This window comes from Coturnix japonica, unplaced genomic scaffold (genome assembly GCF_054131305.1).
Source record: "Coturnix japonica strain WE unplaced genomic scaffold, WE-NBRP24 Scf063, whole genome shotgun sequence".
NCBI classification, from domain to species: Eukaryota; Metazoa; Chordata; class Aves; order Galliformes; family Phasianidae; genus Coturnix; species Coturnix japonica.
Window position 1 is genome coordinate 171,420 of NW_028188966.1, and position 18,756 is coordinate 190,175.

The 18,756-nt window shown below is 57.2% G+C and overlaps 1 protein-coding gene across 1 annotated transcript in view; it reads left to right on the forward strand.

The window, feature by feature from the left end:
* Window positions 1-18,756, forward strand: part of LOC146751687 (glutamate receptor ionotropic, NMDA 2D-like) — a 95,074-nt gene that overhangs the window by 57,130 nt on the left and 19,188 nt on the right. The window contains exons 11-12 of the mRNA XM_085533783.1: window positions 755-942; window positions 12,398-12,645. Of these exons, the coding sequence (XP_085389909.1) occupies window positions 755-942; window positions 12,398-12,645 (436 nt within the window). The remainder of the gene's footprint in view (window positions 1-754; window positions 943-12,397; window positions 12,646-18,756) is intronic.

Sequence of the window (18,756 nt, forward strand, 5' to 3'; positions counted from 1 at the left end):
GTGGGCGGGGCTTATGAGCTATGGGCGTGGCTTAATGCCTACTGCGCCTCCTCTGATTGGCTCAGCTCCTCAATGGGCGGGGTTTCTACCCAATGGGTGTGGCCTATGGGTTGTGGGCGTGGCCTATGGTCAGTGGGCGTGGCTTATGGGTGATTGACATGTCCTGTGGGCGTGGCTTAATGCCTATAATACCCACCTCTGATTGGCTTAGCTCCTCAATGGGCGTGGCCTGTGGGTTAGTGGGCGTGGCCCAGGGTTAGTGGGCGTGGCCTGTGGGTGATCGACACGTCCTATGGCAGGTGGGCGGGGCTTATGAGCTGTGGGCGGGGCCTAATGCCTACTGTGCCTCCTCTGATTGGCTTAGCTCCACAATGGGCGGGGTTTCTACCCAATGGGAGTGGCCTATGAGTTGTGGGTGTGGCCTACGGGTGGTGGGCGTGGCCTATGGGTGATTGACATGTCCTGTGGCTTGTGGGCGTGGCTTAATGCCTATCCTACCCATCACTGATTGGCTTAGCTCCACAATGGGCGTGGCCTATGGGTTAGTGGGCGTGGCCTATGTGTGATTGACACATCCTATGGCAGGTGGGCGTGGCTTATGAGCTGTGGGCGTGGCTTTATGCCTACTGCGCCTCCTCTGATTGGCTCAGCTCCTCAACGGGCGGGTTTCCTACCCAATGGGCGCGTCCTACAGGTGTGTGGGCCGTGCCCCGCGATTGGTCGGTCTCCTTAATTTACATATCCGTGCCCTCAGGCGATTGGACGCTTTCATTTATGACGCTGCCGTGTTGAATTACATGGCCCGGAAGGACGAGGGCTGTAAATTGGTGACTATTGGAGCTGGGAAAGTGTTCGCCAGCACCGGGTACGGGCTGGGGCTGCAAAAGGGATCCCCGTGGAAAAGGGCCATGGACCTCGCACTGCTACAGCTGCTGGGGGACGGTAAGGGGGGATATGGGGGGATATGGGGGGATATGGGGGGATATGGGGGGATATGGGGCAGATATGGGGGGATATGGGGCAGATATGGGGGGATATGGGGTTTTAGGGGGGGATATCGGGCTAATATGGGGGGATATGGGGCTGATATGGAGGGATATGTGGGGCTGGGGGAGATATGAGGGGCTATGGGGCAGATATGGGGGGATATGGGGCAAATATGGGGCAGATATGGGGGGATATGGGGCAAATATGGGGCATATATGGGGGGATATGGGGGATATGGGGCAGATATGGGGGGATATGGGGCAGATATGGGGGGATATGGGGCAGATATGGGGGTTATGGGGGTATATGGGGTTTTTGGGGGGCATATGGGGTAGATATGGGGGGATATGGGGGGATATGGGGCAGATATGGGGGGATATGGGGCAGATATGGGCAGATATGGGGGGTATGGGGGGATATGGGGCAGATATGGGCAGATATGGGGGGATATGGGGCAGATATGGGGGGATATGGGGCAGATATGGGGCAGATATGGGGGGTATGGGGGGATATGGGGCAGATATGGGGGGATATGGGACAGATATGGGGGGATATGGGGCAGATATGGGGCAGATATGGGGGGATATGGGTGGATATGGGGCAGATATGGGGCTGGGGGGGGTTATGGGGTGGGTACGGGCTGGGGCTGCAAAAGGGATCCCCATGGAAAAGGGCCATGGACCTGGCACTGCTACAGCTGCTGGGGGACGGTGAGAGATATGGGGGGATATGGGGCAGATATGGGGGGATATGGGGCAGATATGGGGGGATATGGGGCAGATATGGGGGGATATGGGGCAGATATGGGGGGATATGGGGCAGATATGGGGGGATATGGGGCTGATATGGGGGGATATGGGGGGATATGGGGCAGATATGGGGCAGATATGGGGGGATATGTGGGGATATGGGGGGATATGGGGCAGATATGGGGCTGGGGGGGGATATGGGGGGATATGAGGTAGATATGGGGGGATATGGGGCAGATATGGGCAGATATGGGGGGTATGGGGGGATATGGGGCAGATATGGGGGGATATGGGGCAGATATGGGGGGATATGGGGCAGATATGGGGCAGATATGGGGGGTATGGGGGGATATGGGGCAGATATGGGGGGATATGGGACAGATATGGGGGGATATGTGGGGCTGGGGGGCGTTATAGGGGGATATGGGGCGGATATGGGGCAGATATGGGTGGATATGGGGCAGATATGGGGCTGGGGGGGGTTATGGGGTGGGTACGGGCTGGGGCTGCAAAAGGGATCCCCATGGAAAAGGGCCATGGACCTGGCATTGCTACAGCTGCTGGGGGACGGTGAGAGATATGGGGGGATATGGGGCAGATATGGGGGGATATGGGGGGATATGGGGGGATATGGGGCAGATATGGGGGGATATGGGGCAGATATGGGGGGATATGGGGCTGATATGGGGGGATATGGGGCAGATATGGGGGGATATGGGGCTGATATGGGGGGATATGGGGGGATATGTGGGGCTGGGGGGGGATATGGGGCGGATATGGGGCAGATATGGGGGGCTATGGGGCAGATATGGGGGGATATGTGGGGCTGGGGGGGGTTATAGGGGGTTATGGGGGGGACATGGGGCTGATATGGGGGGACATGGGGCTGATATGGGGGGATATGGGGTGGATATGGGGGGATATGGGGCAGATATGGGGGGATATGTGGGGCTGTGGGGGATATGTGGGGTTATGGGGCTGATATGGGGGGATATAGGGCAGGTATGGGGGGATATGGGGCAGATATGGAGGGATATGGGGTAAATATGGGGTTATATGGGGGGATATCGGGCAGATATGGGGGATATGGGGCAGATATGGGGGGATATGGGGCAGATATGGGGGGATATGGGGCAGATATGGGGGATATGAGGCAGATATGGGGGGATATGGGGCAGATATGGGGGGATATGGGGCAGATATGGGGGGTTATGGGGCAGATATGGGGGGCTATGGGGCAGATATGGGGCTGGGGGGGGTTATGGGGTGGGTACGGGCTGGGGCTGCAAAAGGGATCCCCATGGAAAAGGGCCATGGACCTGGCACTGCTACAGCTGCTGGGGGACGGTGAGAGATATGGGGGGATATGGGGCAAGTATGGGGGGATATGGGGCAGATATGGGGGGATATGGGGCAGATATGGGGCAGATATGGGGCAGATATGGGGGGATATGGGGCAGATATGGGGGGATATGGGGCAGATATGGGGGGATATGGGGTAAATATGGGGTTATATGGGGGGATATGGGGTTTTAGGGGGGAATATGGGGCAGGTATGGGGGGATATGGGGCAGATATTGGGGGATATGTGGGGCTGGGGGGGGTTATTGGAGGTTATGGGGGGGATATGGGGCTGATATGGGGGGATATAGGGTAGATATGGGCAGATATGGGGGGATATGTGGGGCTGGGGGGGGGTTATAGGGGCTGATATGGGGGGATATGGGGCTGATATGGGGGGATATGGGGAGATATGGGGCTGGGGGGGGATATGGGGGGATATGAGGTAGATATGGGGGGATATGGGGCAGATATGGGGGGATATCGGGCAGATATGGGGAGATATGTGGGGCTGGGGGGGGATATGGGGGGATATGGGGTAAATATGGGGTTATATGGGGGGATATGGGGCAGATATGGGGGATATGGGGCAGATATGGGGGATATGGGGCAGATATGGGGGCATATGGGGCAGATGTGGGGCTGGGGGGGGTTATGGGGTGGGTACGGGCTGGGGCTGCAAAAGGGATCCCCATGGAAAAGGGCCATGGACCTGGCACTGCTACAGCTGCTGGGGGACGGTGAGGGGGGATATGGGGCAGATATGGGGGGATGTGGGGCAGATATGGGGCTGGGGAGGAATATGGGGGTATATAGGGGGATATGGGGCTGATATGGGGGGATATGGGGCATATATAGGGAGATATGGGGGGTTATATGGGGCTGGGGGGGGAATATGGGGGGCTATAGGGCAGATATGGGGTGGATATGGGGCAGATATGGGGGGATATGGGGATATAGGGCTAATATGGGAGGATATGGGGGGATATGTGGGGTGGGGGGGGTGTTATAGGGGGTTATGGGGGGATATGGGGCAGATATGGGGGGATATGGGGTAAATATGGGGTTATATGGGGGGATATGGGGAGATATGTGGGGCTTGGGGGGGATATGGGGGGATATGGGGGGATATGGGGTTTTAGGGGGGAATATGGGGCAGATATGGGGGGATATGGGGCAGATATGGGGGGATATGGGGCAGATATGGGGCTGGGGGGGGTTATGGGGTGGGTACGGGCTGGGGCTGCAAAAGGGATCCCCATGGAAAAGGGCCATGGACCTGGCATTGCTACAGCTGCTGGGGGACGGTGAGGGGGGATATGGGGGGTTATGGGGGGATATGGGGGGATATGGGGCAGATATGGGGGGATATGGGGCAGATATGGGGGGATATGGGGGGATATGGGGCAGATATGGGGGATATGGGGGGATATGGGGCAGATATGGGGCAGATATGGGGAGATATGCGGGATATGTGGGGCTGGGGAGGGTTATAGGGGGTTATGGGGCAGATATGGGGGGCTATGGGGCAGATATGGGGGGATATGTGGGGCTGGGGGGGTTACAGGGGGTTATGGGGGGATATGGGGCTGATATGGGGGGCTATGGGGCAGATATGGGGCTGGGGGGGGTTATGGGGTGGGTACGGGCTGGGGCTGCAAAAGGGATCCCCATGGAAAAGGGCCATGGACCTGGCACTGCTACAGCTGCTGGGGGACGGTGAGGGGGGATATGGGGGGATATGGGGCAGATATGGGGGGATATGGGGCAGATATGGGGGGATATGGGGGGATATGGGGCTGATATGGGGCAGATATGGGGGGATATGGGGGGATATGGGGGGATATGGGGGGATATGGGGTAAATATGGGGTTATATGGGGGGATATGGGGTTTTAGGGGGGAATATGGGGCAGGTATGGGGGGATATGGGGCAGATATGGGGGGATATGGGGCAGATATGGGGGGTTATGGGGCAGATATGGGGGGCTATGGGGCAGATATGGGGCTGGGGGGGGTTATGGGGTGGGTACGGGCTGGGGCTGCAAAAGGGATCCCCATGGAAAAGGGCCATGGACCTGGCATTGCTACAGCTGCTGGGGGACGGTGAGAGATATGGGGGGATATGGGGCAAGTATGGGGGGATATGGGGCAGATATGGGGGGATATGGGGCAGATATGGGGCAGATATGGGGCAGATATGGGGGGATATGGGGCAGATATGGGGCAGATATGGGGCAGATATGGGGGGATATGGGGCAGATATGGGGGGATATGGGGCAGATATGGGGGGATATGGGGTAAATATGGGGTTATATGGGGGGATATGGGGTTTTAGGGGGGAATATGGGGCAGGTATGGGGGGATATGGGGCAGATATTGGGGGATATGTGGGGCTGGGGGGGGTTATTGGAGGTTATGGGGGGGATATGGGGCTGATATGGGGGGATATAGGGTAGATATGGGCAGATATGGGGGGATATGTGGGGCTGGGGGGGGGTTATAGGGGCTGATATGGGGGGATATGGGGCTGATATGGGGGGATATGGGGAGATATGGGGCTGGGGGGGGATATGGGGGGATATGAGGTAGATATGGGGGGATATGGGGCAGATATGGGGGGATATCGGGCAGATATGGGGAGATATGTGGGGCTGGGGGGGGATATGGGGGGATATGGGGTAAATATGGGGTTATATGGGGGGATATGGGGCAGATATGGGGGATATGGGGCAGATATGGGGGATATGGGGCAGATATGGGGGCATATGGGGCAGATGTGGGGCTGGGGGGGGTTATGGGGTGGGTACGGGCTGGGGCTGCAAAAGGGATCCCCATGGAAAAGGGCCATGGACCTGGCACTGCTACAGCTGCTGGGGGACGGTGAGGGGGGATATGGGGCAGATATGGGGGGATGTGGGGCAGATATGGGGCTGGGGAGGAATATGGGGGTATATAGGGGGATATGGGGCTGATATGGGGGGATATGGGGCATATATAGGGAGATATGGGGGGTTATATGGGGCTGGGGGGGGAATATGGGGGGCTATAGGGCAGATATGGGGTGGATATGGGGCAGATATGGGGGGATATGGGGATATAGGGCTAATATGGGAGGATATGGGGGGATATGTGGGGTGGGGGGGGTGTTATAGGGGGTTATGGGGGGATATGGGGCAGATATGGGGGGATATGGGGTAAATATGGGGTTATATGGGGGGATATGGGGAGATATGTGGGGCTTGGGGGGGATATGGGGGGATATGGGGGGATATGGGGTTTTAGGGGGGAATATGGGGCAGATATGGGGGGATATGGGGCAGATATGGGGGGATATGGGGCAGATATGGGGCTGGGGGGGGTTATGGGGTGGGTACGGGCTGGGGCTGCAAAAGGGATCCCCATGGAAAAGGGCCATGGACCTGGCATTGCTACAGCTGCTGGGGGACGGTGAGGGGGGATATGGGGGGTTATGGGGGGATATGGGGGGATATGGGGCAGATATGGGGGGATATGGGGCAGATATGGGGGGATATGGGGGGATATGGGGCAGATATGGGGGATATGGGGGGATATGGGGCAGATATGGGGCAGATATGGGGAGATATGCGGGATATGTGGGGCTGGGGAGGGTTATAGGGGGTTATGGGGCAGATATGGGGGGCTATGGGGCAGATATGGGGGGATATGTGGGGCTGGGGGGGTTACAGGGGGTTATGGGGGGATATGGGGCTGATATGGGGGGCTATGGGGCAGATATGGGGCTGGGGGGGGTTATGGGGTGGGTACGGGCTGGGGCTGCAAAAGGGATCCCCATGGAAAAGGGCCATGGACCTGGCATTGCTACAGCTGCTGGGGGACGGTGAGGGGGGATATGGGGGGTTATGGGGGGATGTGGGGCTGGGGAGGAATATGGGGGTATATATAGGGGGATATGGGGCTGATATGGGGGGATATGGGGGGATATGGGGCTGATATGGGGGGATATGGGGGGATATGTGGGGCTGTGGGGGATATGTGGGGTTATGGGGCTGATATGGGGAGATATGGGGCAGATATGGGGGGATATGGGGCAGATATGGGGGGATATGGGGCAGATTTGGGGAGATATGGGGGGATATGTGGGGCTGTGGGGGGATATAGGGGCTATGGGGCAGATATGGGGGGATATGGGGCAGATATGGGGGGGATATGGGGTAAATATGGGGTTATATGGGGGGATATGGGGGACATGGGGCTGATATGGGGGGATATAGGGCGGATATAGGGGGATATGGGGGGATAGGTGGGGCTGGGGGGGTTATAGGGGGTTATGGGGGGGATATGGTACAGATATGGGGGGATATGGGGTAAATATGGAGTTATATAGGGGGATATGGGTGGATATAGGGCTAATATGGGGAGATATGGGGCAGATATGGGGGATATGGGGAGATATGGGGGGATATGTGGGGCTGGGGGGGTTATGGGGGAGATATGGGGCAGATATGGGGGGCTATGGGCGGGGGGGGTGACATAGGGCCCCATTGAGGTATCATAGGACCCCATTGCTGCCCCATAGATGAGCTGGAGCCCCATTGAGGTAACATAGGACCCCATAGAAATAACATAGGACCCCATTGCTGCCCCATAGAGGTAACATAGGACCCCATTGCTGCCCCATAGATTGGCTGGAGCCCCATTGAGGTGACATAGGACCCCATTGGGGTGACATAGGGCCCCATAGAGATAACACAGCCCCATTGCTGCCCCATAGATGGGCTGGAGCCCCATTGGGGTGACATAGGACCCCATTGGAGTGACATAGGACCCCATAGAGGTAACACAGCCCCATTGGTGCCCCATAGATGGGCTGGAGCCCCATTGAGGTGACATAGGACCCCAATGAGATAACATAGGACCCCATTGCTGCCCCATAGATCGGCTGGAGCCCCATTGAGGTGACATAGGGCCCCATTGAGGTGACATAGGACCCCATAGAGATGACTTAGGACCCCATAGAGATGACTTAGGACCCCATAGAGATAACCCAGCCCCATTGCTGCCCCATAGAGGTAACACAGCCCCATTGGTGCCCCATAGATGAGCTGGAGCCCCATTGAGGTGACATAGGACCCCATTGGAGTGACATAGGACCCCATAGAGGTAACATAGGGCCCCATTGGTGCCCCATAGAGGTAACCCAGCCCCATTGCTGCCCCATTGAGGTAACATAGGACCCCATTGCTGCCCCATAGAGGTAACCCAGCCCCATTGCTGCCCCATAGATGGGCTGGAGCCCCATTGGGGTGACATAGGATCCCATAGAGGTAACATAGGACCCCATAGAGATGACATAGGACCCCATAGAGATGACATAGGACCCCATAGAGATGACTTAGGACCCCATAGAGATAACCCAGCCCCATTACTGCCCCATAGAGGTAACCCAGCCCCATTGCTGCCCCATAGATGAGCTGGAGCCCCATTGGGGTGACATAGGGCCCCATAGAGATGACATAGGACCCCATTGAGATGACATTGGGCCCCATAGAGGTGACATAGGACCCCATAGAGATAACCCAGCCCCATTGCTGCCCCATAGAGGTGACATAGGACCCCATAGAGGTGACATAGGACCCCATTGGTGCCCCATAGAGGTAACACAGCCCCATTGCTGCCCCATAGAGGTGACATAGGACCCCATAGAGGTGACATAGGACCCCATTGGTGCCCCATAGAGGTAACACAGCCCCATTGCTGCCCCATAGAGGTAACATAGGACCCCATAGAGGTGACATAGGACCCCATAGAGGTAACCCAGCCCCATTGCTGCCCCATAGAGGTAACCCAGCCCCATTGCTGCCCCATAGAGGTAACCCAGCCCCATTGGTGCCCCATAGAGGTAACCCAGCCCCATTGCTGCCCCATAGAGATAACCCAGCCCCATTGCTGCCCCATAGATGAGCTGGAGCCCCATTGAGGTGACATAGGACCCCATTGAGGTAACATAGGACCCCATAGAGATGACTTAGGACCCCATAGAGGTAACACAGCCCGATTGCTGCCCCATAGAGGTGACGTAGGAACCCATTGCTGCCCCATAGATGGGCTGGAGCCCCATTGGGGTGACATAGGACCCCATAGAGGTGACATAGGACCCCATTGCTGCCCCATAGAGGTAACATAGGACCCCATAGAGGTAACATAGGACCCCATAGAGATAACCCAGCCCCATTGCTGCCCCATAGATGAGCTGGAGCCCCATTGGGGTGACATAGGACCCCATAGAGGTAACATAGGACCCCATAGAGATGACATACGACCCCATAGAGATGACTTAGGACCCCATAGAGGTAACCCACCCCATTGCTGCCCCATAGATGAGCTGGAGCCCCATTGGGGTGACATAGGGCCCCATAGAGATGACATAGGACCCCATTGAGATGACATTGGGCCCCATAGAGGTGACATAGGACCCCATAGAGGTGACATAGGACCCCATTGGTGCCCCATAGAGGTAACCGAGCCCCATTGCTGCCCCATAGATGGGCTGGAGCCCCATTGGGGTGACATAGGATCCCATAGAGGTAACATAGGACCCCATAGAGATGACTTAGGACCCCATAGAGGTAACCCAGCCCCATTGCTGCCCCATAGAGATAACACAGCCCCATTGGGGTGACATAGGACCCCATAGAGGTAACATAGGACCCCATAGAGATGACATACGACCCCATAGAGATGACTTAGGACCCCATAGAGGTAACCCAGCCCCATTGCTGCCCCATAGATGGGCTGGAGCCCCATTGGGGTGACATAGGACCCCATAGAGGTAACATAGGACCCCATTGGGGTGACATAGGACCCCATTGGTGCCCCATAGAGATAACACAGCCCCATTGCTGCCCCATAGAGGTGACATAGGACCCCATTGCTGCCCCATAGAGATAACCCAGCCCCATTGCTGCCCCATAGAGGTAACATAGGACCCCATTGCTGCCCCATAGAGGTGACATAGGACCCCATAGAGGTAACCCAGCCCCATTGCTGCCCCATTGAGGTAACATAGGGCCCCATAGAGATAACCCAGCCCCATTGCTGCCCCATAGAGGTAACCCAGCCCCATTGCTGCCCCATAGAGGTAACATAGGGCCCCATAGAGATAACCCAGCCCCATTGCTGCCCCATAGAGATAACCCAGCCCCATTGCTGCCCCATAGAGGTAACATAGGGCCCCATAGAGATAACCCAGCCCCATTGCTGCCCCATAGAGATAACCCAGCCCCATTGCTGCCCCATAGAGGTAACCCAGCCCCATTGCTGCCCCATAGAGATAACCCAGCCCCATTGCTGCCCCATAGAGGTAACCCAGCCCCATTGCTGCCCCATAGAGGTAACCCAGCCCCATTGCTGCCCCATAGAGATAACACAGCCCCATTGCTGCCCCATAGATGAGCTGGAGCCCCATTGAGGTGACATAGGACCCCATTGGGGTGACATAGGACCCCATAGGGGTAACATAGGACCCCATAGGGGTAACATAGGACCCCATTGGTGCCCCATAGAGATAACACAGCCCCATTGGTGCCCCATAGAGGTGACATAGGACCCCATTGGTGCCCCATAGAGGTGACATAGGACCCCATTGGTGCCCCATAGAAGTAACACAGCCCCATTGCTGCCCCATAGAGGTAACATAGGACCCCATTGCTGCCCCATAGATGGGCTGGAGCCCCATTGGGGTGACATAGGACCCCATAGAGATGACATACGACCCCATAGAGATGACTTAGGACCCCATAGAGATAACAGCCCCATTGCTGCCCCATAGAGGTAACCCAGCCCCATTGCTGCCCCATAGAGATAACCCAGCCCCATTGCTGCCCCATAGAGATAACCCAGCCCCATTGCTGCCCCATAGAGATAACCCAGCCCCATTGCTGCCCCATAGGGATAACCCAGCCCCATTGCTGCCCCATAGAGATAACCCAGCCCCATTGCTGCCCCATAGGGATAACCCAGCCCCATTGCTGCCCCATAGAGATAACCCAGCCCCATTGCTGCCCCATAGGGATAACCCAGCCCCATTGCTGCCCCATAGGGATAACCCAGCCCCATTGCTGCCCCATAGGGATAACCCAGCCCCATTGCTGCCCCATAGATGGGCTGGAGCCCCATTGGGGTGACATAGGACCCCATAGAGATGACTTAGGACCCCATAGAGGTAACATAGGACCCCATAGAGATGACTTAGGACCCCATAGAGATAACACAGCCCCATTGCTGCCCCATTGAGGTGACATAGGACCCCATTGCTGCCCCATAGAGGTAACCCAGCCCCATTGCTGCCCCATAGAGGTAACATAGGACCCCATTGCTGCCCCATAGAGGTAACCCAGCCCCATTGCTGCCCCATAGATGGGCTGGAGCCCCATTGGGGTGACATAGGATCCCATAGAGGTAACATAGGACCCCATAGAGATGACTTAGGACCCCATAGAGATAACCCAGCCCCATTGGTGCCCCATAGAGGTAACCCAGCCCCATTGGTGCCCCATAGAGTTAACCCAGCCCCATTGCTGCCCCATAGAGGTAACCCAGCCCCATTGCTGCCCCATAGATGAGCTGGAGCTGCTGGAGCGGCTGTGGCTGTCCGGTATCTGCCACCAGGAGCGCAGCTATGGGGTCCCACATCTATGGGGTCCCACATCTATGGGGTGATATAGGGCCCCATAGAGATAACACAGCCCCATTGCTGCCCCATAGGGATAACACAGCCCCATTGGTGCCCCATAGATGAGCTGAAGCCCCATTGATGTAACATAGTACCCCATTGAGGTGACATAGGACCCCATTGGGGTGACATAGGGCCCCATTGGGGTAACATAGGACCCCATTGCTGCCCCATAGAGGTAACATAGGACCCCATTGCTGCCCCATAGAGGTAACCCAGCCCCATTGGTGCCCCATAGATGGGCTGGAGCCCCATTGGGGTGACATAGGACTCCATTGAGGTGACATAGGACCCCATAGAGGTAATCCAGCCCCATTGCTGCCCCATAGAGGTAACCCAGCCCCATTGCTGCCCCATAGAGGTAACATAGGACCCCATAGAGGTGACATAGGACCCCATAGAGGTAACCCAGCCCCATTGGTGCCCCATAGAGGTAACCCAGCCCCATTGCTGCCCCATAGATGGGCTGGAGCCCCATTGAGGTGACATAGGGCCCCATTGAGGTAACATAGGACCCCATAGAGATGACTTAGGACCCCATAGAGATAACCCAGCCCCATTGCTGCCCCATAGAGGTAACATAGGACCCCATTGGTGCCCCATAGATGAGCTGGAGCTGTTGGAGCGGCTGTGGCTGTCCGGTATCTGCCACCAGGAGCGCAGTGAGGCCGTGAGCAGCAAGTTGGACATTGACAACATGGCCGGGGTGTTCTACATGCTGCTGGTCGCTATGGGGCTCAGCCTCATCGCCTTTGGGGCCGAGCACCTCGTGCATCGACGCCTGCGGGGGGCGCTACGGGGACATGGGGGGCTGCTGGCCATCAGTAGGGTGAGTCTATGGGGATATGGGGCAGTAATGGGGCTCTATGGGGGGATATAGGGGGATATGGGGCGGTTATGGGGTTCTATGGGGTGCTATGGGGGGATATAGGGCTGTATAGGGTCATATGGGGCAGTAATGGGGTTCTATGGGGCGCTAAGGGGACATGGGGGGCTGCTGGCCATCAGTAGGGTGAGTCTATGGGGCAGTAATGGGGTTCTATGGGGGGATATGGGGGGATATGGGGCAGTTATGGGGTTCTATGGGGGGATATGGGGGTCTATGGGGCAGTAATGGGGTTCTATGGGGGGATATGGGGCAGTTATGGGGTTCTATGGGGCGCTACGGGGACATGGGGGGCTGCTGGCCATCAGTAGGGTGAGTCTATGGGGATATGGGGGGATATGGGGTTCTATGGCGCTGTAATGGGGTTCTATGGGGCAGTAATGGGGCTCTATGGGGGGCTATAGGGCAGTAATGGGGATCTATGGGGGGATATGGGGCTCTATGAGGCAGTAATGAGGCTCTATGGGGGGATATAGGGGGATATGGGGCAGTAATGGGGTTCTATGGGGCATTAATGGGGCTCTATGGGGCAGTAATGGGGTTCTATGGGGGTATATGGGGGTCTATGGGGGGCTGCTGGTCGCTATGGGGCTCAGCCTCATCGCCTTTGGGGCTGAGCACCTCGTGCATCGACGCCTGCGGGGGGCGCTACGGGGACATGGGGGGCTGCTGGCCATCAGTAGGGTGAGTCTATGGGGCTGTAATGGGGTTGTATGGGGTGCTATGGGGGGATATGGGGCAGTTATGAGGTTCTATAGGGGTATATAGGGGGATATGGGGCAGTAATGGGGTTCTATGGGGCAGTAATGGGGTTCTATGGGGGGATATAGGGGGATATGGGGCAGTAATGGGGTTCTATGGGGGGATATGGGGGTCTATGAGGCAGTAATGGGGTTATATGGGGGGCTATGGGGCAGTAATGGGGTTCTATGGGGGGATATAGGGGGATATGGGGCAGTAATGGGGTTCTATGTGGCAGTAATAGGGCTCTATGGGGCAGTAATGGGGTTCTATGGGGGGATATGGGGGTCTATGGGGCTGTATAGGGTCATATGGGGCAGTAATGGGGTTCTATGGGGGTATATAGGGGGATATGGGGCAGTAATGGGGTTCTATGGGGGGATATGGGGCAGTTATGGGGTTCTATGGGGCAGTAATGGGGCTCTATGGGGCAGTAATGGGGTTCTATGGGGGGATATAGGGGGCTATGGGGGTCTATGGGGCGGTTATGGGGTTCTATGGGGGGATATGGGGGTCTATGGGGGGCTGCTGGTCGCTATGGGGCTCAGCCTCATCGCATTCGGGGCTGAGCACCTCGTGCATCGACGCCTGCGGGGGGCGCTACGGGGACATGGGGGGCTGCTGGCCATCAGTAGGGTGAGTCTATGGGGCTGTAATGGGGTTCTATGGGGAGATATGGGGGTATATAGGGGGTTATGGGGGGCTATGGGGCGGTTATGGGGTTCTATGGGGGGATATAGGGGGATATGGGGGGCTATGGGGCGGTTATGGGGTTCTATGGGGCGCTATGGGGACATGGGGGGCTGCTGGCCATCAGTAGGGTGAGTCTATGGGGCAGTAATGGGGTTCTATGGGGGGATATAGGGGGATATGGGGGGCTATGGGGCGGTTATGGGGTTCTATGGGGGGATATGGGGGGATATGGGGCGGTTATGGGGTTCTATGGGGCGCTATGGGGACATGGGGGGCTGCTGGCCATCAGTAGGGTGAGTCTATGGGGCAGTAATGGGGTTCTATGGGGGGATATAGGGGGATATGGGGCAGTAATGGGGTTCTATGGGGCGCTACGGGGACATGGGGGGCTGCTGGCCATCAGTAGGGTGAGTCTATGGGGCTGTAATGGGGGGATATGGGGCGGTTATGGGGGGATATAGGGGGTTATGGGGGGCTATGGGGCGGTTATGGGGTTCTATGGCGGGATATGGGGGTCTATGGGGCAGTAATGGGGTTCTATGGGGCAGTAATGGGGTTCTATGGGGGGATATGGGGTTCTATGGGGCAGTAATGGGGTTCTATGGGGGAGGTATGGGGCTCTATGGGGCAGTAATGGGGTTCTATGGGGGGATATGGGGGGCTATGGGGTAGTAATGGGGTTCTATGGGGGGATATGGGGGTCTATGGGGGGCTGCTGGTCGCTATGGGGCTCAGCCTCATCGCATTCGGGGCCGAGCACCTCGTGCATCGACGCCTGCGGGGGGCGCTACGGGGACATGGGGGGCTGCTGGCCATCAGTAGGGTGAGTCTATGGGGATATGGGGGTATATGGGGCTCTATGGGGCAGTTATGGGGTTCTATGGGGCGCTACGGGGACATGGGGGGCTGCTGGCCATCAGTAGGGTGAGTCTATGGGGATATGGGGGTATATGGGGCTCTATGGGGCAGTTATGGGGTTCTATGGGGCGCTACGGGGACATGGGGGGCTGCTGGCCATCAGTAGGGTGAGTCTATGGGGCAGTAATGGGGGGATATGGGGGGATATAGAGGGATATGGGGGGCTATGGGGCGGTAATGGGGCTCTATGGGGGAGGTATGGGGGGCTATGGGGCAGTAATGGGGTTCTATGGGGGGATATGGGGGTCTATGGGGTGGTTATGGGGTTCTATGGGGCGCTATGGGGACATGGGGGGCTGCTGGCCATCAGTAGGGTGAGTCTATGGGGCAGTAATGGGGTTCTATGGGGGGATATGGGGCAGTAATGGGGTTCTGTGGGGGGATATGGGGGTCTATGGGGCGGTTATGGGGTTCTATGGGGCGCTACGGGGACATGGGGGGCTGCTGGCCATCAGTAGGGTGAGTCTATGGGGATATGGGGGGATATGGGGTTCTATGGGGGGATATAGGGAGATATGGGGTAGTTATGGGGTTCTATGGGGGGATATAGGGGGCTATGGGGCAGTAATGGGGTTCTATGGGGCGCTACGGGGACATGGGAGGCTGCTGGCCATCAGTAGGGTGAGTCTATGGGGATATAGGGCTGTAATGGGGTTCTATGGGGGGATATAGGGGGATATGGGGCAGTTATGGGGTTCTATGGGGGAGGTATGGGGCTCTATGGGGCAGTAATGGGGTTCTATGGGGCAGTAATAGGGTTCTATGGGGGTATATGGGGGGATATAGGGCTGTATAGGGTCATATGGGGCAGTAATGGGGTTCTATGGGGGGATATGGGGCAGTTATGGGGTTGTATGGGGGGATATAGGGAGATATGGGGCAGTAATGGGGTTCTATGGGGGGATATGGGGCAGTAATGGGGTACTATGGGGCAGTTATGGGGTTCTATAGGGCAATAATGGGGTTCTATGGGGGGATATGGGGCAGTTATGGGGTTCTATGGGGGGATATAGGGGGCTATGGGGGGCTGCTGGTCGCTACGGGGCTCTATGGGGGAGGTATGGGGGTCTATGGGGCAGTAATGGGGTTCTATGGGGGAGGTATGGGGTTCTATGGGGCAGTAATGGGGTTCTATGGGGCAGTAATGGGGCTCTATAGGGCAGTAATGGGGTTCTATGGGGGGATATGGGGGTCTATGGGGGGCTGCTGGTCGCTATGGGGCTCAGCCTCATCGCCTTTGGGGCCGAGCACCTCGTGCATCGACGCCTGCGGGGGGCGCTACGGGGACATGGGGGGCTGCTGGCCATCAGTAGGGTGAGTCTATGGGGCAGTAATGGGGTTCTATGGGGGGATATGGGGGTCTATAGGGGGCTATGGGGCAGTTATGGGGTTCTATGGGGGAGGTATGGGGCTCTATGGGGCAGTAATGGGGTTCTATGGGGCAGTAATGGGGTTCTATGGGGGTATATGGGGGGATATAGGGCTGTATAGGGTCATATGGGGCAGTAATGGGGTTCTATGGGGGGATATGGGGCAGTTATGGGGTTCTATGGGGGGATATAGGGGGATATGGGGCAGTAATGGGGTTCTAAGGGGCAGTTATGGGGTTCTATAGGGCAATAATGGGGTTCTATGGGGGGATATGGGGCAGTTATGGGGTTCTATGGGGGGATATGGGGCAGTAATGGGGTTCTATGGGGTTCTATGGGGGGATATAGGGGGCTGTGGGGGGCTATGGGGCAGTAATGGGGTTCTATGGGTGAGGTATGGGGCTCTATGGGGCAGTAATGGGGTTCTATGGGGGGCTATGGGGGTCTATGGGGGGCTGCTGGTCGCTATGGGGCTCAGCCTCATCGCCTTTGGGGCTGAGCACCTCGTGCATCGACGCCTGCGGGGGGCGCTACGGGGACATGGGGGGCTGCTGGCCATCAGTAGGGTGAGTCTATGGGGATATGGGGGGGATATGGGGGTCTATGGGGCTCTATGGGGCAGTAATGGGGTTCTATGGGGGTATATGGGGGGATATAGGGCTGTATAGGGTCATATGGGGCAGTAATGGGGTTCTATGGGGGGATATGGGGCAGTAATGGGGTTCTATGGGGGGATATAGGGGGATATGGGGCAGTAATGGGGTTCTATGGGGGGATATAGGGGGCTATGGGGGGCTATGGGGCAGTAATGGGGTTCTATGGGGGAGGTATGGGGCTCTATGGGGCAGTAATGGGGCTCTATGAGGCAGTAATGGGGTTCTATGGGGGGATATAGGGGGCTATGGGGGTCTATGGGGCAGTTATGGGGTTCTATGGGGGGATATAGGGGGATATGGGGCAGTAATGGGGTTCTATGGGGCAGTAATGGGGTTCTATGGGGGGATATGGGGGTCTATGGGGCAGTAATGGGGTTCTATGGGGCAGTTATGAGGTTCTATGGGGGGATATAGGGGGATATGGGGCAGTTATGGGGTTCTATGGGGGGATATAGGGGGCTATGGGGCGGTTATGGGGTTCTATGGGGCGCTACGGGGACATGGGGGGCTGCTGGCCATCAGTAGGGTGAGTCTATGGGGCAGTAATGGGGAGATATGGGGCGGTTATGGGGTTCTATGGGGGGATATAGGGGGATATGGGGGTCTATGGGGCAGTTATGGGGTTCTATGGGGGTATATAGGGGGATATGGGGCAGTAATGGGGTTCTATGGGGGGATATAGGGGGATATGGGGCAGTAATGGGGTTCTATGGGGGGATATAGGGCAGAAATGGGGTTCTATGGGGGGATATAGGGGGATATGGGGGGCTATGGGGCGGTTATGGGGTTCTATGGGGGTCTATGGGGCAGTAATGGGGTTCTATGGGGGAATACAGGGAGATATGGGGTAGGAATGGGGCTCTATGGGGCAGTTATGAGGTTCTATGGGGGTATATAGGGGGATATGGGGCAGTAATGGGGTTCTATGGGGCAGTAATGGGGCTCTATGGGGGGATATGGGGCAGTTATGGGGGTCTATGGGGGGATATAGGGGGCTATGGGGCAGTAATGGGGTTCTATGGGGGGATATAGGGGGCTATGGGGCAGTTATGGGGGTCTATGGGGGGATATAGGGGGCTATGGGGCAGTAATGGGGTTCTATGGGGGGATATAGGGGGCTATGGGGCAGTTATGGGGGTCTATGGGGGGACATGGGGGCTATGGGGCAGTAATGGGGTTCTATGGGGGGATATAGGGGGCTATGGGGCAGTTATGGGGGTCTATGGGGGGATATAGGGGGATATGGGGCAGTAATGGGGCTCTATGGGGCAGTAATGGGGTTCTATGGGGGAGGTATGGGGCTCTATGTGGCAGTAATGGGGCTCTATGGGGCAGTAATGGGGTTCTATGGGGGGATATGGGGGTCTATGGGGGGCTGCTGGTCGCTATGGGGCTCAGCCTCATCGCATTCGGGGCTGAGCACCTCGTGCATCGACGCCTGCGGGGGGCGCTACGGGGACATGGGGGGCTGCTGGCCATCAGTAGGGTGAGTCTATGGGGCAGTAATGGGGTTCTATGGGGGGCTATTGGGCAGTAATGGGGTTGTATGGGGGGGTATAGGGGGATATGGGGCAGTTATGGGGTTCTATGGGGGGATATGGGGCAATAATGGGGTTGTATGGGGGGATATAGGGCTGTATAGGGTCATATGGGGCAGTAATGGGGTTCTATGGGGCAGAAATGGGGTTCTATGGGGCTGT